Below are 21,141 nucleotides of genomic sequence, written 5' to 3' on the forward strand. Positions count from 1 at the left end.
AAAGTGAAGTGATCCTGAGATTCCACAAAATGAAATTGAATTAGTTGCTCTCTAAACTTCCTGAAGCTCAATTTCATGAATCACATGAATTCAAGAAATCAATTTAAACATTGATAATGTTTGACATGGGGAAGAGACTTAAAAAAAACTACTTGATTATAATAAATTTATTGACATTCATACAAAGTTACGGAAAACATTCAAAGTAACCATTACACAGACATTGTAATACAAAAAAAAAACAATCATACTAAATCTTGTTACTACAACAATAACTTATTTATTCACTCTTGGTCTTAGGAGGATCCTCCTTGTAGTAAAGGAACACAATTGAAAATAGAAACACGCCCACCATCATAGAAAATGCACTGACATAATATGGGTAAGCACTGGGAATGAAGCGCTCATATTGAGTATGCTGCAGTGGACGCACAGATACCTGAAACAAAATATTTTTAAATAATTTACTAGTACACACTAGAATTAGTAATAAATCATAAACCTTAGTCAGAGTCATGGTATTAGTTTGTGGTATAGCTGAAAAACTGTGAACAAACCTGTGTAGTATGGTAAAGTCGGGTATAACCAATTCTGTCATAATCTACTTTGAATTGGTACACTCCCCAGACATCCGGCACCTTGAAGATAGCCTCATAAACTCCATTTGGTTTCTTCTTCAGTGTTGTTCGGATGAATGGATCAATCCGGACAAACTCTAGTTGAACATCATTAGCTTCAAATGGCTGCCATTTACCATTCTTCAGTTCCTCAATTTCAATTCTATAAACCTGCAATTAGTATCGGAAAACAAACTTTAACATCTTGTGCAAAATAACATTAACTAAATGAAAAGATTACAAATGACTACATACAACAGTGTCAGTAATGGTGTATGTATTAGAAGACTCAGTTTCACCCTCTCTGTTGTGGTGTACGCGTCTAACACGGAGGCGTCCTCGTTCTCCGAATGCCCACTCACTGAGATGTACAGCAAGAGCCTTGTTGCCAGAAAGATCGGACTTCACTTTATCACCCTAAAATACAAAGATAAGAATTTAGATATTAAACATACTCACTTAAGACTTCTTAAGCTGTTAAAAGGTCTATTGTTCATGAATAAAAACACAGTTGAAATTGATAAATATGTCAGTTAAGACAACAAATATAGTGTCCAAAGCTGAGATTTAAGTTTAGTTCATTACTATTACATAATCAATTATTATGACAATGTTTTCCAATTCTTTATGACTTTTTCGATAACTTACATGTACTTTAGCCACTGGAGAGTTGAATGCTTCATCAGAGAAGAAGAACAATGACCCACTAAAGACAATTCGGGCATTATTCCTAGCCTGTAGAGCTGCAATCAGAACAGTCTTCCGTCCAACTGCATGGGGATATTCCTTCACCTGTTAAATAATATGATACTCACATTTTGTAACATTACAAACAAATAAACTAACATTGGATGTGTTTTTTTAATCATTTTTGTTAAGTTTTATGGTATATCCAATATTATTTCAAACTGTACAATGAAACTATTATGTGTTGTAGTGTCTATGTAAAATATTTAGACATCTTGGCAATTGTTAAATGTATTTTTAACATTATAGAAGTAGTTTTTGGTTTTTGTTGACCGACTTCTCAAAAGAAGGAGGTACTCAATTCGTCTGCATGTTTTTTTTTATTTAGTAATTAGTGTTGTTACCTGACTCTTTGGATTATAGCTGTAAGCAGTACTATCAGCAGTGAGAATTGGCAACACCAAGCTATTGTCTTTGTCCAGAATCAATCCTGTTCCCTCAAACAGTAGTGGTTGAGTGTTGTGTTCTCCGACAATAGTGGATGCAGATATGAGATTCTTTGGTGACACAACTATTCTGGTATGGTCTCCATCATCTAATGTGTCATAGTTGAAATGGTCAATTACTGCTGCAGATTCTTCATCCATCTAAAATGTAGATTTTTTAACATTAACAGAAGTGTGAGTAAAAGATTAATTTTTATATTTCCATCATCCGTTAAAGTAAATATGACTACCTCAAATCCACATTCAGTAGCAATTTCTCTGTATACGTCGCCGGCAGCAGCGTTGCCCGCCACCAAAACATTGCCACCATCATCTATGAATTTTGTGATAGCTTCTGTGTCGATTTGACCTCCGAATTCCACCACAGAAGGTGAGAATATTATCAGATTTTTGTACAAATATTCGCCATACTTGGAAAGGAGAAGATTGCCGTCGTCGGCCAACTTGAATGTGAGAGTGTAACCACGATCTGAAAAATAAAACTACCACTGTTATTCGATGTTTTGTACCGTGGAAAACGCTTTATACCATTCTTGATAGAGTAAAGTTGAATTATTAAAAATTGTAGATAGCCGGCATTTTGCATAACCCATGAAAATTTTACCTTGCAATGATTTGAAGAATTGTGAGTGCGTCTCTCTTATATTAAGGTTATCAACCAAAACCAAGGTTTCTTGGTCAGCTTTTGCTATGGTTACACAAATAGCTAGCCCTAAAATTAGAGAAAACTTCATTTTGAAAATATTTAATTCACTTTATATGACGTGTCCTGTTCTTTTTTTTCTTCTTATTGACAAGTGTTGCCTCCCTTAATATTTCATTCATTCATGTTGAAACATTAACGAAAGGCAACACACTAAAGCCAGTAAAACTCTTTTCTATTTTAATGAGTCCCAAGTTCATATTAAATTAAAAATTTGAGATAATTTTCCTGAGTCAAGCTTGTTAATTAAAAGTTTGAAAAAATGTGGAGTAAAATGTTACCGGATAAATATGTTTCGAATTAGATTTTGTCATTTCAGTTTTGGGCGTTTAAAAAACGCTCGTTTGCATCGTTTGTTCTTCCCTCAGGTTCGCCAGGTTTACTGCAACTTGTACTGCTATGATATTTTTAGAGTTTATAATTTTTTATATATTATTTGAGTAACGTGGTTCGTATTTTTGCTTTACATAGCAAACATTTGAATGTATTTAATAAAATGTTTTAAAAAATGTTAATTTCATTTTAATTAAATCACAATTTGTTATCTATATATAACAAGTGCCTTCAAACAATTTTATAATCTATGTCATATTTTGATTGACATTTACCTAAAATGTTTTATTTTTATATCAAAAGCGAAACTATTAATCTTAAAACTAGTTAATTTAAACAAAGTTTTGTTCAGTTTCTTTTCTTGTAGTCTTCCAAATATTCCAATATTAAAATGATATCGCGGTCTAAACACCGCTCAACAGTTGAAGTTTGTTCGGACTGCGGGGCATCAGGTCAGGCGGTGTTGTAATTTCTTTAAGTGGTATAAATTAATCCAATGTTAACTATCTAACGTATTTGGTGGGTGCCGCCTAACTATGCGGTTTTAGATCCTACGTGGGCATCGATCAACCGTGGGTTGTTACTTTGCGCCGAGTGCTGTAGTGTACATCGCAGTATGGGGAGACATATTTCTCACGTTAAATCGCTACGACAAGGTTCCTGGCCACCCTCCTTACTAGCGGTATGAAGATGAACTTTATTCTTCTCTAATATATGGCCAGTTCGCTTAGATATTGTGCTGATGGTTGTATACACATTGTTTTGTAGATGGTGCAGTCACTAACAGCGCAAAATGTGAATAGTATATGGGAACATTCGTTATTGGACACTTCAGCACCAAAACATTTGCGTAAAAAACCTCAACCTAAAGATCCACTTCAGTGAGTTAGAATTTTAATACATAAATGTTATAAGTTTGGTTGTTGTTGACAAATGAATCATGTATTTGATTAAAAATAGCTATAATAAATGTTCTATAATTACATTGAAAGTATCATTGCAAAGATTAATGTATTTTGCTCAAGGCTTGCCATATTTGTTACATTTACTTATAGCCTTAATTTATCTTTACGCTATATTTGTTTATAAAGCAATAGTTGTTTATCCCATGAGTTATTTCCAGTTAAGATAAGATTGCAGAATTATCAATGCAACAAATACCACTGATAACTGCATCTTAGACAATTATCTTATATGTTATTTGTTTAAATTGACTTAAAGTAGTAATTTTCTGCTAACTTGTTACTTATTAACCACAAGTACTCAGGTTTTAGTTAGGTAGACATACATAAACATAATGAACGTAACATTTAAATAATTTTGATGTTATTTGAAACAAACTCATAGTGTTTATTATTTATGATACTAGAGTATATAAACAAATTGGTGTAGACATCAATATAATAAATAAATAATTATAATTTACTCTATGATTTGACTCAGTTATATAATTAAATTGTAATAATTTTTCAGCCCCATAAAATCAGAATTTATTCTTGCAAAGCATTTACGGTTGGCATATGTTCTGAGAGCGCGTAGAGATGAGCCGCCCAGTGAGTTGGGCCGGCAGCTCCACAGTGCAGTCAGGAGCTCCTCCCTCGACACTGCTATGAGGTTACTTGCACAAGGTGCTGATCCCAATTATTATAATCAGGTTAGTGCATGTGAAATAAAACAAACATGTTTTTTTTTGGTTTTGGATCTATTTTAAACTTGTATTTGATTTGTATTTTTTGTAGCTGTCCTATATTAGTATATTTTTTAGGGTAAAGAATTAAGTATCTTATTAAGTTATCATTTTAAATTGCAAATAAACTTGTTTGTTTCAGGAGAAGGGAAGTGCATGTCTTCATGTAGCATGTCGAGCGGGTCAACCGGCACAAGCAGAGCTCCTTGTAGCATGGGGAGCGGATCCCAATACAAGAGACAGCTCCGGAAATACTCCGGCTGACTGTGCGAGGTTTGTTAAACTGTACTTTTAAAGTGTTATATGTTGTCTCTATATATTAGCTGTTAAAATGTAAAACTACCAGGATTACATACCAATATCTTCGTTTCTGACTCATGAAAAGATATGCGTAAACAAATCAGTGGATATCTATAGATGTCTGTGTTTAACCATTCACAATATTGACACACTTAAGTAAACAGTTTATCTTTGTTTTTATGAACATGAACAATAATAGCATTGTTTTCGTTATTCACATAATTTTTTTGATATATAGCCATTGTTGAATAAAAAAAAAGTATTTTGTAGCCTATGTGCTCTTCTAGACTATATTCTAAGCCAAATTTCATGGTGATCTTTATAGCTGTTCTGGACATTGTAACAAATATCCATCTAAAGTTACATATTTATAATATTAGTAACAAAATTGGTTTTAATCATACTTCAGACTAATATAAATGCAAAAAATTAGTTTAATGGATGCATATTAGGGAGAGTTTGTAGCCTAAACCGCTGAACAGATATGGCTGAAATTTGACCCAGATGTTAAGCATAGTCTGAAAGAACATTTGTCACAACACAAGAATTTGTCTTAAATCTACGCGGATGGAGTCACGGGCCAAAGCTAGTAGACAAATGAATAGTCTGTATATTGGTGTCAGACAAGGTGGCCACCCCGAGGTGGCGGATCGTGTGACGGAGCTGGTGTACGAGGCGACGGACCGCATGATAGTGTTCCTGACGGGGGAGCGGCCCGCGCACGCCGCCGGCCGCCACTACCTGGTGCCGCGCGCGCACGACACGCACGAGATGACGGACGTCGCTAAAGCGGCGCGCGGCAAGCTGCAGCTCGTGAGTATTTATAGGGGAACGATTATAGGCCGATGAGAAAACATTGGTTTCCGTTGTCCTAATTTACCTGGACATAGAAAATGGCCTAAAAGCTATAGTGTAGGATATTTTTTGGCATTGACGTGACGGTGTTCGTGAAATAACTAGTGCTGACCAACGCAATATCAATGCCCTTTAGTTAATTTTTGGCAATTATTTTTCTATTCTTGTTTCAGATCAGCACATGTGCTGAGTGGCTTTAAATAAATAAAAGGAAATGACTATAGTGATTTCTAAACTTGTTTTAAGAAGCTACCATGTGATCACTTCTACCTAAATTTACCAAAGAAATAAAAGAATTTACAGCCTTAGCAATATTTTCTTAATAAGATATAAACATTTGAAATGTTTTATATTACAGTTACCAAATCATCTATTTGAGGAATTGGTGATGGACATTTATGATGAAATTGATAGGAGAGAGACTGAAGCGAGTAAGTATTGAAGTTTCAAGACAGTATTTCTACAAGTCAGTTTTATTAGTCTTATATCCAACTGGCACTTCCCCCACCTATGCGTCCCGTGTACCGTCAAATCCACGTTCCCTTCCCATCCTTTTCGTATAAGTAAAAGGGTGGGAAGGAAAAGGGACTAAAGTAGGGCCTCTGGCACCACACTCATCAGACGAAACGCGGAATTGCATTCACTTCACGCCTGTTTTCTGTGTGGTCGTGGTATTACACAGGGCTAGCCGACCCATTCGTGCGAAGATGTTAAAGCGGGCTCTACCACTGAGTAACATATGTAGATGACATTTTTAATAATTTTTAACACTCGGACGAAGTCGCGAGAAACAGCTAGTCAATTTATATGGCCCGCCACTTGACAGCTGGTTATGAATTGGATTGTTTGTGTCAGTCTGGCAGAGCGAGGCGTGCGGTCTGGAGCGCTGCGGCGTGGCCTTCCTGCCGGTCAACCCCGCGCTGTCGGCGCCGCGCAACCAGGGTCGGCAGAAGCTGGCCCGACTCTCAGCGCCCGAGCTGGCCGCGCTGCTCCGAGATGTGCTGCTTGATGCTACCAGAAGACAACGACTGGCAACACTTACGCCTAGAGGTATGCATGGAATCGATATTTCTAGTTTTTTTTTTTCATTTAATCTACCCTAATATTATAAAGAGAAAAAAAAATAGCATTTTGTATGCATTGGAATAACTCAAAAACTACTCGGCCGATTTTAAAAAATCTTTACCGTTACAAAGGTAATTTATCTGTGAGTAACATAGGTTATATTTTTCATTATTTTTTATACGTCATATTACAGTATTTGTTGTATTTACTTTTTTATTGTTTTTGTTCTCTGTTTACTTAATTTATTTCTTAAACTATTTTGTAACTTAAATAATTGCTTAATCTTAAATAATAACTAAATCCATTTATGGCCAATTTTATATACCACTGTATATCTGAGTGCGGCAAGAAAATATAGATAGAGTTATAATCAGCATTCAGTGTTTTAAAAGCGTTTTATTTAATATTACCAACTGCATATTTTCATAGTAGAATATATATTTGTTGATGTCCTAGCACCGGGTGGTCACCTGAACCCGCTGCTGTCCGCGAGCCACATGAAGCACATGTCTCAGATGTCGGACGACGAGCCGCTCTACGACTCTGTGGCTTCCGATGACGACTACGCGGCGCTCACACCTATAGACCTTGATGTAATACATACTAATATTGTAAATGTCGAAATGGATGGATGTATGGATGGATGGACGTTTGTTAGATTTTATAGCCTAAACAGTAAATGATGAAATTTGACATAAATCCTCTATATCTAGTCTATAGTCTAACAACACATAGGCTTCTTGCGTTTTTTAATTCCACGCGGACGGAGTCGCGGGCGAAAACTAGCACTATTAAAATAAAGCGTAAACTTACACTACTTAGTTATGTAGAATATTTTTGAATAAGTCTTTTTTTGTTGAACACAGACAAAAACCACAAGCAATAAGGAAGTAAGGTTGCCATGGTGACTTAAACTCACCAAATGTGTAGGGCATTTAAGTATTTGAATTTAGTTATTTGCAATTTTTTTCTGTATCCTATCTGTGTCTAACCAGTAACAATAATATTTCTCGAAAGTGCTGCGAAATAAAATTCTATTTAAATGTACAGTTACAGATGACGAATGTTCTACCAAGAACAGCGGAAGCGGTATCATCAACTTATAACCCATCGTTACCCAACGATACAGACTCGAAGCGAACACAATCACCGATCACGAATAATCCACCGGAACACGAAATCGAAACACTAAAAAAAGAACTCGATAACAGAGATTCTACAATCACGGAATTAAAAAATCAATTAAAAAACCTACAAACGATAGTTGAACAGTTAACTAAAGAGAATAGTGTGTTGAAAACGAACAGTATAGATGACGACCAGAGTATGACGTCACAGACTTCAATCAGTGAAAGCGGTGAGAAGTTTCCAGAAAGGGGGCGGAGCTTAGAGACGGACCAATTGACGTTGAGCGAGGAGGTGGAGGTGCGACAGAGCGCGAAGATGCGACCGGTCAGTATGTATGAGGCTAGGGAGGGCCCAAAGAATAACTGGCAGGTTACTAAACATCAGGTACTAATTCATAATAATTTTACTAATATTTAGTTTTTTTGAAGTAATGTTTGTAAAGTTGAAATTTCTTCGTCTTTTCATATTAAAAATATCTTTTTCAACAAATTAGTAGTTAGATAATAACAATTATTTAGTTTTATGTATATTTTAATTTGCTTAATAATATAACTTTAAACTAGTACTTTATATAGATCAAAAACCGTATTTTTAAATATAATATAACACAGATGTAAAAATAAAAAAATCTTAACAAAATTATTTGCATTTTATATGCTTTTATGTAGAATTGGCATTAGTATTGCTATGTTTAATGCATGTTACATATATAAGAAATACTTATTTTATACCTACGATAATATTAAAAATTGTAATTTCAACAAAAAAAAATATAGGTTTGTATAAAAATTTTGTTTCATTTAGCTGACTAGTCTACCTGGTCTGGAGCGGTCGCTGACTCAGAGTGCGCTGGACGGCGAGGAGGGCGTGGCGGGCGTGGTAGGGGGTGTGTCGGGGGGCGTGTCCGAGGGCGGTGTAGGGGGCGAGGAGGCGGTGCAGCGGCGCGCGGAGGCGGTGACGCGCGCGATACAGGAGCTGTGGGCCGCCGCGCGCCTGCAGCAGCCACACCTCGCGGACCGCGCACAACATATACGACGTGCTGTGCGCGCGCTACTAGCGCTATTCCCACAGGTACTATAACAAGTTCATGTTTAAAGCAATCTTACTAATATTATAAATGTGAAAGTTTAGATGGATGGATATTTCTTAGAGTTTGTAGCCTAAACTGCTGAACAGATCTCGATGAAATTAAGTATAGACGTAGAGGATAGTCACTAAACTTGTGTTCTTCCAGACTATATATACTATATATACTTGATTTAGATGTATGACAAAATGGTGGGCGACCGCTAGTTTATATGTTCATAGCTGTCACCTACGACTTCCTCCGGGTGGAATTTAAAAAAACAAAAGAAATTAGCCCATATGTTTTTCCTGACTCTCCTCTATATATATGCAAATATCATAGAGATCTGTATAGTAATTTAGTCCACAAATTCTAACATCTTAGTTAGATGTATATTGTTTGCAGAACTGCTCGGACCCCACGCTGCAGGAAGTGGTGTACAGCCTGCGCGTGGCGAGCGAGGAGGTGCAGGCGGCGTGCGCGGCGCCCGCCTCGCTGGACCGCGTGCGCGCCGCCGCCTACGAGCTGGCGCGCGCCACCAAGCTGCTCGTCACGCGCGCGCACCCCTCCTAGCGCACGACCCCCGCGCGCTCGCACCACACCATGTAGTGCGCATGTGCACCACCCCGCCCCCGCCACCCCGCACAGTGTTACCTCACAGTGAACAGTGTTACAAGTGTTAGTGACCATTTCCACCAGACACCATCAGTTTAACATAAGAGTTGTGACTGCAAGAAATGAAAACTTCAGAAAAGGAATTTGCACCATTTAAAGATATTTGTGAAGTCAAGCAATCTGGATTACAAAGTAAGTGTTAGATTTATTTGAAAGTATTTTGCAATAAGTTCTAATAATAGTTCAGATTATATCTTGAAAGATGGTCAAAACAGTGAGGTAACGAAAGGGGAAAAAGTAAAATGGACTATAGTTATTTGTTAGGACAATTTATGATATGCATGTGTTCAAAAAGTGCTGTTCAATGTTATTCGCTGATATCATGTTAAAATATATATTATGATGTTAAGTATTAATTAAATGTCACTTATATGTGGCACTTAGTTTAGAATTTAGATTGTAACTCATGCCAGTGGTCGGATTTCTTACTAATGTTTGTCCAACATTTGATCAAATGTTTTACGAACTTTGACAAATAGCAAATGTGGTTGCATTTAGTGTCTTCTATGGAATTGTATGAAATAGCTAATTTTTATTTGACAAGATAATTGTATGAGCTTGTAAATGTTACAATTAGATGATATGAGGCTTAGCCTAACCCTGAACTATCCAGATAATATCACAATGTATGGACATTGCTTATGTATTCAATGCTCAATAACCTATTTGACTTCTTTCATTTTGTAATAAGGAAACGATGGAAAGGGAAAATATATTTGGTGGGGGAGTTATGAAAGGGAAAAGTCTCTTTTCTGTACATCTGATTGCTGATGTATTCGGCGTGGTTGTTACGCTGTTCTGGCGACATCAGTAAGGCTCCTGATACCACCATATAATATAAAATATTTAACACAGTACAAAGTTGTATACTGGTTGTAACAATATAGCATTTTTTGACCTAATCTAGGATTTAAAATGTCTCAGTTATATTTATGTTTTTTTATACAAATGTTTCAGGCGTAAAAACTTCTACTGAAACATTTATATACAAACTACTGTATTTTGTAATATGTTACTTCCTCTGTTCTTCCATAAGATTAACATAACATGCAATAATCATATTTTAAAACAACCTATAAGGATATTTGTAAATTGAATAGGTTTTTATTCCATCAAATCTCTGTTGCAAATTTTTTTTTTCGTATAAATTTGTCTTTATTGTTGTTAAAATTTGATATTAAAACTATGTTATATTAAAGATTTTTATAACAATTTGAACTGTAGATTGATTACCCAAGACCAAAGTTTCGATACACTTTTACAGGAATTGTACACTTATAGAACAAGATATTTGAAGGAAATGTACACTATGCATAAAAAATAGGTATTCTGATAATTATTTTATTGCAGTATTATTTTGTTATGGATGTTTTTTATATCTTTATGTAAAGGGTATTTTAAGGGAATCTGTCAATGATGTCTTGTTTATTTTTTAACTATAATTAAATCCCAAATCTGTATTTAATTAAAATCTATAAATTTTATTTTCTTTGTCACAAAGCACTTCATATACCATTGTGTTCTTGTCACCAAAGAAATTATAACCGAGTTTAGAGAATACAGTTTTTACTTAAAGAAAAATATGTTGATTAACTAACTGGAATATCACTAAAAAAATTTTGTCTACTTCATACGTAAAAAAAAGTCTTTTTCTCGATTTTTATTTGTATTTCAGTAGGTGATTCGATTACAAGAAAGTTCTCCATAGAAAGTTTTAGAATAAATTTTATATTTTAAGTGTACCTGAGGTTGTTTATAAACTAAGTATTTATTTTTCTTCTCTTTACACCCATTGAGTATATGGTTGAGTGAGTAAACGCAAAATATAGGTAAAAAATATTATTTTTTAAAGATAAAAGCAATGGTTGTTTTATACCATGGTGCAAACTTGAACTTTTATTTTGAATACAACTTAATTTACCTTTTTACTTATTAAAATGTCTATTATTATATTTTACAAATGGTACCCTTTCTGCATAATATCATCCAGAGTTGAGACTTCCTGTTTTGTTAAGTACGGGCTTCTCCCTTATTTGTGTTAACTTAGCTTTATGTTAATAAGCCAAGTGTTATAGGTGCTTGTAAAATTGTCTCTACACGGCTACACTTGCATTGATACTACCAGCCTTACAAATAAACGCGATATAAATTTAAACTTAGAAATAAACTCAGTATAAGTAAAGTTTATTCCTATGTACCGCGTTTATTTCTAAGACTGATATTGTTTTCTCTAGTAGATTTTGTCTAAATAGAGACCGTACCAGTTTTAGTGTTACTATCGCCCTGGGTGAGGATTTTATGCTCTTTTTTTTACTATGGGAGGTATGTAATCATGGTTAAGTGTTATTGTGTAATTTGCAGACCAGTAACGCCCTCTCAGCGCCCTGGGCGATCGCCTATACGCCCTGTACGATGTGTTAATACAAGTGTGACGGCAGTGGAAATTTACGGTTATAGCGCTATGGCGCATGTCGACTTTGTATTCGTGCCTCAAACGTTATTTAGTGTAATTAGTGTAAAAGCGAGTTGTAATCGACTTGTCAAAGTCGTGTAGATTTTTATACGAGCGTTTCATAATCTATGTATGTTGATAGATATTTGTATAGAAAATTGTTGCGATGTGAATTTTATAGTTGTGATTGTGTACGCATTTAGTTCTGCAAATCGAAACATGTTTTAGTTTTTGTGTTATTTTTTAACGGTTTTTCATGATTTCGTTACATTCTTGGTGCTTATTTCAAACTAGAAAAAATAATTGTGAAAAATATTTTACCTCTAGCGTTACAAATGAATAAATGTAAACTAGTACCAACGTTATTAATCAGCTTTATTTATATTTACACAAAATATACAATTTATTAAAGCTTACATTTTTTACGTTCTTTCTTTTCTCATGTCACATCTTGTACACTTTTTAATAATAGAGGTCTTGGTGGCCAATATGCAACCTCTTTGGCTGTATTTATAATTCTTGTCAGCCAAAGAGGTTGTATTTGCACTAAACAACAATTTTATCACTAGAGGGCGCTAGCAACGTGGAATTTAAGATACTGTAAGTTTTGTCGTACTGGTAACATATTTTTTTTAGTTATATGTCGTCTCTAATTCAGTTTGCAGAACTAATTGAATTAAACGCTTCTAACGAATGTATTAAAAAATGTGAATTATATAAGAAATTGATCACAATTATGTGCCAATGTATGCGTAATACCGTAGTTTAAATGTTGGTGTTACGTTTTAGGGCATATACGTAAAACAAACAGGCACCAAACTTATTACTTTGAATTTTCAACTACCTTTTACAAACGGGCGTTTTTTAACGCAGCGTAAAAATGCGTTGGCGGCAAAAGCGATAATCGCTATTATTTCCTTCATCTAGTGATAAGAGAACCCTTGCCGTATGAACCGAAAAGCGTCCGTTCAAAATATTTTTTTAAATCACGTCATTAAAATCATTATAAAGTTTAGTAAGAATTGTTGATTGGAAAAAAGTGAATTTAGCACTGAAAACTTATGTATTTATAAATGTAAACCTTAAACATTACAAGCAATAAATTATTACACAAAGAATACGTAAAATAAGATCATTTTTGACCAGAAATGTAAAACTATTCGTATGGAATTTGTTTTAATTTTTAATGTTTCAAATAAATAAATTTTATTATTAATTTTGACATCAAAAATTGTTTTATTATCCTTAATCATCTGAAGTATTAACTTATTGTATAGACTTTCAAATTAAAACTTAATGAGCAATTGGAGGAGTACAATAAAATAATACACTAGTATAAGTTAATAAAAATTTATTAAATAATTGTTTAAAACATCTCTTAAAATTTATTCATGGACTTTTCAGATTTACAAAAGATAATTTTGTAAATTACACTACATTTTAAAACATCAACCTTGAAGCCAAACTGTAATGGTCACCACAAAACGGCTGTCACTAAAAATCAAAGAAATACGAGACAATGTAATTTCAAACGACACAGCAACGGCATTTATTCTCCAGCTGAAGGTCAAACGTATGAGACAATGATAATTTGGCATAACATATATTTTACCACACATTCATTGCGGTATGTCTTAGAAACACACGAAGTGTGGTCACGGCCTAAGCAAGTTCCGATAGGTCGCGTCCACATTAGACGTCCATAGTAAAAATATGCAAAAACTTAAAAAGAATGTTTCAAACATGATTTTTGTTTATATTTCATTTCTTTATAAAAGATGGACGGCCTTTACCTTTGATTGGGAACGATACATTACAAATGCGAGTTATTAAGCAATTTCAAATAAAATCTTTATTTTAGGCGATAGTAAACCCTCCCCAAAGTGTTCCCTCGAAATCGATTTCAGCGGGGAGAGACCCTTTTGATAGGTCAGACAAGGGCAAACTCTAACTATACATATCTATGTCTACTATGTTGGTATAGAAACGAATGTGATCTAGTAGTCCGTAACAATCCATCGCACAAATATCGTAGACATCAAAAGACTTCCACTCTATTAACCATAAAAATAATTATAAACAGACTACACTTTTCACACAACTATCTTAATGTTGTTCAAAGTAACGCAGTAGCGTTGGATGTTTATGAATTTACTTTTGTAATAACGAATCACAAAAAACAGTTATATTCTAAACTGTAATGAAGATGCTATACTGTGAAGGCGTCTCAGCCGCGTCGCATCTCTTCTGTATAGTTCTCAAAACTTTGTTAATCACAACATTACTAATTATGAACACTTCCAGATGCAAATAGCCTGGTTGCCGCCGAAGTATATGTAGCAGATTGTGGTACATTCGTATGTGATCTCGAAGCCGTAACTCTCGCCGACGACAACGTGGAAGGCGGGGCCGAACTTCTTGTCCATCGACTCCTTGACCATGCGCGCCGCCAGCTCATTATTCTGCGCGAACTTTTCGCATGCCGTCACCGACAGCTCCACTGCCTCCGTGCGCATCTCCTCCGACATGTCCGAATGCTGTAACACCCCACATTTTATTAATGCACACTTTAACAGATCTAATTTCCAATTAGCGTAATTGTCTTTTGTATGGAGTCGAGAATTAACCACTGGCGTGGCTTTAAGCTGTGACTGCTACACAAAACAACAACCGCGCGGCTGCTTGTAGAATTAGAAACAAACGATAGAATCATACCAAAAATGGGTATTTTTAGAGTTCAACGTTATTTCTCGGTATAATTAACGGGTTGTATGCATGATTGATGGTTTACTCATTAGTTATTAGTTGATTATTTATTCAAAGCTTCGGATATTGTTAGCGCGGGCATCTTTGACGGTGATGAGTAACGGCTGCCTTATCGCCGGAATTCTCTACCAGTTGTCCAGCTGTTAAAACAAGCGCGGGCTTCCACGTCCGCCGCATTGCAGGAAAAAGTATTTAAGACTATTTTTTTTCAGTACGGGCAATTTGCCAAACTCACTAATTATATAAGTATATGGTTTTAGCGTTCGATTTGTATAATAGTTAATATCTTTAGTAAAAGCCAAATTACTAATAAGCATCTAGAGTATTAGATATGTTAGAAAATAGTCATTTATTTTCTATTCACTACTTATATATTAAATACACGTGCAAAAGTAATCGGAGATGTCACGGTGAGCGGTGGCCGGTGATGCGCAAGAGTGGAACTTCGTCTCACGACCTCGGACCTTGACTTACCTAAACTATTTCACTATAACTACTTATCTACCACTTTCACGTTGTAATTAATTGTATATTTATGGGAAAATCTTGGAAACATGAATTAATACACTTCTTACAAATATTCCAATACAATCGCGAAAGTGGAAATAGAAAGAGCGCACTTTTTATTAAGCGCTTCTAACGATTAAAAGAATAAAAATTACATTTCTAATTACGCCTACTGGAATTAAATAATAAAATTGCATAATAATTATTGACTTATAAAAATATATTAGTATATTTACCCTCACAAGTGGATATGTGTGAATAATTTTCTCGGCCGCCGCTACGACTGCACCTTCTTCAGCCATCGTACATAAAAAATCCACAAGACAACAGTATTATCAATTATCAAACATTCAACGCGAATCGCAAATAATGAAAAATAACAACGACAACGCGCGACTAAACCTGTGACGTCTCCTCTCCCCACTGTTTATGCGTCGCCTTGGAAACCGACAGAGGCGGTCTGAAAGATACGATTGATTTTTCTCATCATGTGAGTCTCGTATAGCCAAGCAATAGTAACGTCAAAACTCTATGAGTTAAGGTTGAGAATAAATCTTTCTCGAGTTTACGCTGTTCTTTTGCATTACATTGTCAATATATAGAGTACTGATTTGTTAATTAAAAATGATATAATTCTTGCTTTAATTGTCAAATCAATAAAAATATGTAATTTGTACGTAAATATTAAAAACGAACTACACGCTACTCTACAGCTCTATCGTTTCCCTCCAAAACATTTGAATTTCGCGCCTTTTCGATTTCCATCGCCATCATTATCCATGAGCTCTTGTCCCAATATTGAAGCCGAGCGAGACCTCAATAACTGTACCTTTTATCCCTCTCTGGCGATGGTGACTATGTTGAAATATGATTACAGGACAATAATTATTAAAAATTCTTGTTTTTGTTGTCTAACGTCAGCATATTATTGCTTCAGATGGACTTTAATATATTATTGTTATCATTATTGTATTTACCAAAAACAATACAAAACACTTAATTCTAAATCAGTCATTGCTAAATAAAAGTCTTGTGAAGTTTATGCCGCAAACTCGGATTGGTTAGTCATGCATGGTCACCGTAATTCTTCGCCAACAAATTATGTTTAAAGCTATTATCTGTGAAAATATAACCCACAATCAGCATAATACTCGTTTCGGCAAGCATCCACGACACAAATTCTTCCCATTTTAACTAGAATTCTTTAAAAATACCACGAAATCAAAAAAGACTCTGCCTTTAACGTCCGAGTCGGAATGATATGTGGGGTTGTCAGTGCAGGTGTCCAAATTTCAAACAAATAAAAGAAAATTTAAAGGCCAATCGCAAAATTTTTGCGTTAACAAGGTTTTACAAGTAGCAAAGAACAAAATTGCATTATTGTTTTTTTTTTAAACATATAAGTTATTAATTATTATTAATATTTTGAAACATTTTAGAAGTAAACATTTTAACTTCATTACATTACATCAATCGGCCAATCTTCTACAAACAACGAAAGGAATGATATCTGGCAACTTTATGTCTTTGTTAGAAAGGAACACAGTGGTCACTTGTGGCCCTCTCACTCGGCTTGAATTTTATTTTGCATGCTACAAGACTCTTGCATCCTTATCATATAGTTTTATTTTTTTAATTTAAAATGCAAGGTGTACAGATAGAACTCATTCCTGTCGCACTTAGTACAACTTCCATAGTGGATGTCTATAGCTGCCAATTTCCTACTGTAGAAGCAGTTGGCAGCTGATAGTGACAGTTGACAATGACATGTTGATTTGACAAAACCAGCTGAAAATTTACAGTGTTTATATTATTTTCTACAAAGTATTCCGTATTTATGTAGTTTTATATTCATGTAATTTGTTTTGGACAATTCCTAAAAATCTCTGGACAAACCAAAATGGCTTCGCGGTTCAGTGGTGCGTTACAATTAACAGACCTTGACGATTTCATTACTCCGTCACAGGTTAGTAAAACAACCTCGTTTTGTTTCCTATTTAGTACTTTATTAATAATATAACATCTGATAATATCTTTGGCATCTCAATGATTTAGCAATTCTTAAGTCTTAAACAACATATTACGTTGCGTTTTTGTTAAAATGTATATTCATGTTTTTTTAAGTTTATGAATATACGCATATAAGCAGCAATGAAGAATAAAAAGCTTAAAAGTACAATTTATTTTCCAGGAATGTATTAAACCAGTGAAAATAGAAAAGACGAAAAGTAAAACTGGCGCGAAAATCAAAATCGGCGAAGATGGATATTTCGATATATCAAACGGCCAAGAACAGAAATTACAAAAGGTTGAGATCACATTGGCCGACTGCCTCGCATGCAGTGGCTGTATCACTTCCGCAGAGAGTGTGCTTGTCACTCGGCAGAGTCAGGAGGAGTTATTGAGGTAACAACAAATGTAATAGAAACATGACAAATGTAGTAAATTATTTTATTATCTATGTCTATACTAATATTATAGACAGGAGAGATTTGTATTTTTTAATGTATTGAAATAACTCAAAAACTGATGGGCCACTTTTAAACATTTTTTCACCATTAGAAAGGTAATTTATCTGTTCATAGGCTATATATCTTTTTTACGCGAACGAAGTCGCGAGCAACAGCTAGTCTAACATATATTACATTAGTACAAACAGTGATGATTAAATTAAAAATGGCAATTTATTTTAATGCTATTTCATGTAGTAAACTCAGATATTAGATTTTTTTTTAGTAATAAGCTTATCCAATTAAAAATATTTCATGCAGAGTGCTAACAGAGCGTAAGTACACAGACACAAGAGGGAATACCAATGAGGTGAGCCTGGTGGTAGTGTCCCTGTCCCCACAACCAGTTCTGTCGCTTGCTGCACGATACAAGCTCAGCGCTGAGAATGCTGTTAAGAAACTTGCAGGTATTGTAATGAAACATTATTTAAAAAGTATTGTTAATTTTCACACTAATTTCTGAAGTACTATTTATTGTAGTAAATTTGTTAGATTTTTGGTAATATAAATCACTCCACAGGTTACTTCAAGAGTATCGGTGTAGACATAGTTCTAGATATGACTGTAGCAGATGACCTTTGTCTTCTGGAGGCCCAGCAGGAGTTCCTCCAACGCTACCATGAGCACCAAAACGATCCAAGCTCCAAACAGCTGCCTATGCTCTCCAGTTCTTGTCCAGGTAAGTGATAAAAATCAGTCTGAGTAAAAAAAATTTACAGACAAATTGAGTACCTCCTTCTTTTGGGAAATCGGTCAAAAACATTGAATGTATAGCAAGGTTAGAAGACATTTGCATAGGATCATATATCTTATCATACTGAAGTTATAAATATGAAAATTTGGACATATGGAAGATTTATTGTTTAGTAAGTCAACAGCAGATTTGAATGGAAATTGGAACTTAGGTATGTTTTGTAATCCCCGCGAACGATGTCGCGGTCGCCAGCTAGCGCGTTGTGTCGCAGGCTGGGTGTGCTACGCGGAGAAGACGCACGGCAACTTCATCCTGCCGTACATCTCGAGCACGAAGTCTGCGCAGCAGATGATGGGTGCGCTGGTGAAGGGCGAGGTGTCGCGGCTGCGCGGGGTGCCGCCCGCCGCGCTCTACCACGTCACGCTGATGCCCTGCTACGATAAGAAGCTGGAGGCCTCCCGCGAGGACTTCTATAGCGAACTGCTCGCCTGTCACGACGTCGACTGTGTTGTTACTGCCAGTAAGTTATTCTTTTGTCAAATATTCTTATGAAAAAAGCTTTGTAAAATCACTGGCCGGTTGTAAGATGTAACCATCGCGCAAGTAAAAAAAATATATTTTTAACTCAATAGAGTTCTCATTTTTTTCTTTATACACTCTTTCCCCGGGTGTTTGCTAGAAAATAAGTAAATTTAATTTATATATAATAATAAATACAAAAATGTTACTCCCGCCTTTATCTTTAAATTTATTACTTATTATTCAGTAAGTGTGCAATCAAGCGACCTAATATTTATTCGTAACTGATGAATTTATTTTTTCTTGCAGTTGAATTAGAACAAATGCTGAGCAACAGCGGCAAGTCTTTGTGCGACGTGTCGGAGGCGGAGCTGGAAGCGGTGTGGGGCGGCGAGGCGGAGGCGCCGGCGCTGCGCGGACACGCCGGCTCGGGCTCCGGGGGCTTCGCGCACCACGTGTTCCTGCACGCCGCTGAACAATTGTTCGGGATCACAGACCCGCCCATGGTGTACAAGGAATTGAGGTGAGAATGCGTTTACAAGTTACAGCTTGCTTCTAATGTTAAAATGATTTTAACCATCGATTCGTCTGTAAAATATGTTTTAATGATTTTTCTAAGAGAATAGGACCAAAATTTTATAATTTCCGATTCTCGGTGACGCATCGTGTTTTATTAAGTATACGAGTACGTAAAGGGAACTTTCTCGCAAGCGTTTGAATATGCATTGTGTGACCGCAATGCAGAACAATGCCGGCACGTAATTTATTTATGTTTGTTTGTAATTTGTGCCAGGAACCCTGACTTCAAGGAGCTGACGCTGGAGCGCGAAGGTGAGGTGGTGCTGAGGTTCGCGGTGGCCAACGGCTTCCGGAATATACAGAATCTTGTGACGAAGTTGAAACGCGGCAAGTCGCCATACCACTACGTAGAAGTTATGGCATGTCCCTCTGGTGAGATGCATTTTTTATTACTTTTTTAATAAATTACTCGTGAATAAACACAGGTCACTATCGCGAACTAATCCAATATTTACTTTGTAGAATGTTCATGTAAGCAATGTGTGAAATATTCCTCTGTTTAATTTAAATGTTCGATCGAAACATTTTTTATACAGTAATGTGACAAGCGAACAAATGGTCACCGTAGTTGGCCAAAATAGCCAATTAACTGCCAATCGTCATCCGCATTGCAAATGTGTATTTTTAGCAAAAAAACAAATTTTCTTTTTAATAATCGTGGAAAATTGCTATTTTTTTAAATTAGGTGTTGATATTATAGAATAAAGGGTTAATATGTAAGTAATAGTGAATGCATAGAAACAGGATATTTCCTCTATTCATGTCCAGCGTTATCCATTTTTACAAAAATAGAAAGTTCTAGAGGAATATACAAGTATGTAAAAGCAAACTGGGTTGTTCGCCGTCAGGTTGTTTAAACGGCGGTGCGCAAGTTCGTCCTAATAACGGTGAGAGTGGGCGTGAGTTGATCGCTTCACTGGAGGCTGCGTACCGCGCGCTGCCCCGCGCCCGCCCCGCGCGCTCGCACCTCGCACGCGCCTTGTACGAGCGCATGCACGGCGCGGGCTCGGACAAAGCGAGAGATATGCTGCATACCACATACCATGCCGTTGAGAAAAATGATATAGCGCTTAATATTAAATGGTGATAGGGACAGGGCCTCTACCTACAGTCAAGGGCGGATCCAGCTTCGATGTCAGGGGGGTCCAAAATATGTAAATATATTTTGTCAAGCTCTTAACCAACTCGCTCGGGGTTGTCATGACCCCCCTGGATCCGCCGTTGCCTACATTCGAACAAAGTAAATTTTATGGGCAATCGGCAATTTAATATACAAGTGAAGCTTAGCTTTGAAATTTAAAATCTCCACTGACTTAATAAAATGTGAATATTGTTACCAGTAAAGAAATATTTTGCAATTAAAAAGAAATATGACATTTTTGGTCCTCAATAATGTGTAATTACAATTTTTGTTTAAGATAATTTTAAGTTTAAAATGCGTTGTAAATATTTATTAAATGTAAATAGCACAACTATGAGGGTTTTATTGTTT

General features: G+C 35.7%; 4 protein-coding genes across 4 annotated transcripts; 2 read left to right on the forward strand and 2 right to left on the reverse strand.

The window, feature by feature from the left end:
• Positions 1-152: 152 nt before the first annotated feature.
• LOC106103871 (dolichyl-diphosphooligosaccharide--protein glycosyltransferase 48 kDa subunit) lies at positions 153-2,613 on the reverse strand. Its single transcript, XM_013283787.1, has 7 exons — positions 2,415-2,613; positions 2,041-2,279; positions 1,709-1,951; positions 1,266-1,409; positions 873-1,034; positions 558-788; positions 153-439 (listed from the first exon to the last, which is right to left on the reverse strand). Exons 1-7 carry the CDS (start codon positions 2,542-2,544, stop codon positions 281-283), a joined length of 1,308 nt encoding a protein of 435 aa, XP_013139241.1. The 5' UTR covers positions 2,545-2,613; the 3' UTR covers positions 153-280.
• A 503-nt stretch (positions 2,614-3,116) lies between these two features.
• LOC106105024 (ARF GTPase-activating protein GIT2) lies at positions 3,117-13,249 on the forward strand. The gene is made up of 12 exons (XM_013285233.1): positions 3,117-3,298; positions 3,395-3,528; positions 3,615-3,727; positions 4,320-4,500; positions 4,676-4,806; positions 5,457-5,646; positions 6,047-6,119; positions 6,544-6,738; positions 7,210-7,346; positions 7,804-8,265; positions 8,686-8,952; positions 9,353-13,249. Exons 1-12 carry the CDS (start codon positions 3,238-3,240, stop codon positions 9,518-9,520), a joined length of 2,112 nt encoding a protein of 703 aa, XP_013140687.1. The 5' UTR covers positions 3,117-3,237; the 3' UTR covers positions 9,521-13,249.
• Positions 13,250-13,462: 213 nt separating this feature from the next.
• Positions 13,463-16,592, reverse strand: LOC106104069 (dynein light chain 4, axonemal). Its single transcript, XM_013284011.1, has 3 exons — positions 16,177-16,592; positions 15,584-15,807; positions 13,463-14,611 (listed from the first exon to the last, which is right to left on the reverse strand). The coding sequence occupies exons 2-3, from the start codon at positions 15,647-15,649 to the stop codon at positions 14,363-14,365; spliced, it is 315 nt and encodes a 104-aa protein (XP_013139465.1). The 5' UTR covers positions 15,650-15,807; positions 16,177-16,592; the 3' UTR covers positions 13,463-14,362.
• A 404-nt stretch (positions 16,593-16,996) lies between these two features.
• On the forward strand, positions 16,997-21,122 carry LOC106105266 (probable cytosolic Fe-S cluster assembly factor GL21135). The gene is made up of 8 exons (XM_013285558.1): positions 16,997-17,313; positions 17,539-17,753; positions 18,119-18,264; positions 18,378-18,536; positions 18,823-19,071; positions 19,380-19,593; positions 19,864-20,021; positions 20,498-21,122. The coding sequence occupies exons 1-8, from the start codon at positions 17,248-17,250 to the stop codon at positions 20,734-20,736; spliced, it is 1,446 nt and encodes a 481-aa protein (XP_013141012.1). The 5' UTR covers positions 16,997-17,247; the 3' UTR covers positions 20,737-21,122.
• Positions 21,123-21,141: the final 19 nt, after the last annotated feature.

This window comes from Papilio polytes, unplaced genomic scaffold, assembly GCF_000836215.1.
Source record: "Papilio polytes unplaced genomic scaffold, Ppol_1.0 DF824270.1, whole genome shotgun sequence".
Lineage (NCBI taxonomy): Eukaryota > Metazoa > Arthropoda > Insecta > Lepidoptera > Papilionidae > Papilio > Papilio polytes.

What these genes read in the sequence shown, in the direction of transcription:
- LOC106105024 (XM_013285233.1), top strand. Translation starts at nt 3,238, where the DNA reads ATGATATCGCGGTCTAAACACCGCTCAACAGTTGAAGTTTGTTCGGAC. An exon ending in CAACCTAAAGATCCACTTCA is followed by an intron (nt 3,728 to 4,319) that starts GTGAGTTAGAAT and finishes ATAATTTTTCAG; the next exon opens with CCCCATAAAATCAGAATTTA. An exon ending in ACTCCGGCTGACTGTGCGAG is followed by an intron (nt 4,807 to 5,456) that starts GTTTGTTAAACT and finishes TATTGGTGTCAG; the next exon opens with ACAAGGTGGCCACCCCGAGG.
- LOC106104069 (XM_013284011.1), bottom strand. Translation starts at nt 15,649, where the DNA reads ATGGCTGAAGAAGGTGCAGTCGTAGCGGCGGCCGAGAAAATTATTCAC. An exon ending in ACACATATCCACTTGTGAGG is followed by an intron (nt 14,612 to 15,583) that starts GTAAATATACTA and finishes GGGGTGTTACAG; the next exon opens with CATTCGGACATGTCGGAGGA.
- LOC106103871 (XM_013283787.1), bottom strand. Translation starts at nt 2,544, where the DNA reads ATGAAGTTTTCTCTAATTTTAGGGCTAGCTATTTGTGTAACCATAGCA. An exon ending in CTACTGAATGTGGATTTGAG is followed by an intron (nt 1,952 to 2,040) that starts GTAGTCATATTT and finishes TCTACATTTTAG; the next exon opens with ATGGATGAAGAATCTGCAGC. An exon ending in GCTATAATCCAAAGAGTCAG is followed by an intron (nt 1,410 to 1,708) that starts GTAACAACACTA and finishes ATTATTTAACAG; the next exon opens with GTGAAGGAATATCCCCATGC.
- LOC106105266 (XM_013285558.1), top strand. Translation starts at nt 17,248, where the DNA reads ATGGCTTCGCGGTTCAGTGGTGCGTTACAATTAACAGACCTTGACGAT. An exon ending in AGTCAGGAGGAGTTATTGAG is followed by an intron (nt 17,754 to 18,118) that starts GTAACAACAAAT and finishes TATTTCATGCAG; the next exon opens with AGTGCTAACAGAGCGTAAGT. An exon ending in GCTCTCCAGTTCTTGTCCAG is followed by an intron (nt 18,537 to 18,822) that starts GTAAGTGATAAA and finishes GTTGTGTCGCAG; the next exon opens with GCTGGGTGTGCTACGCGGAG.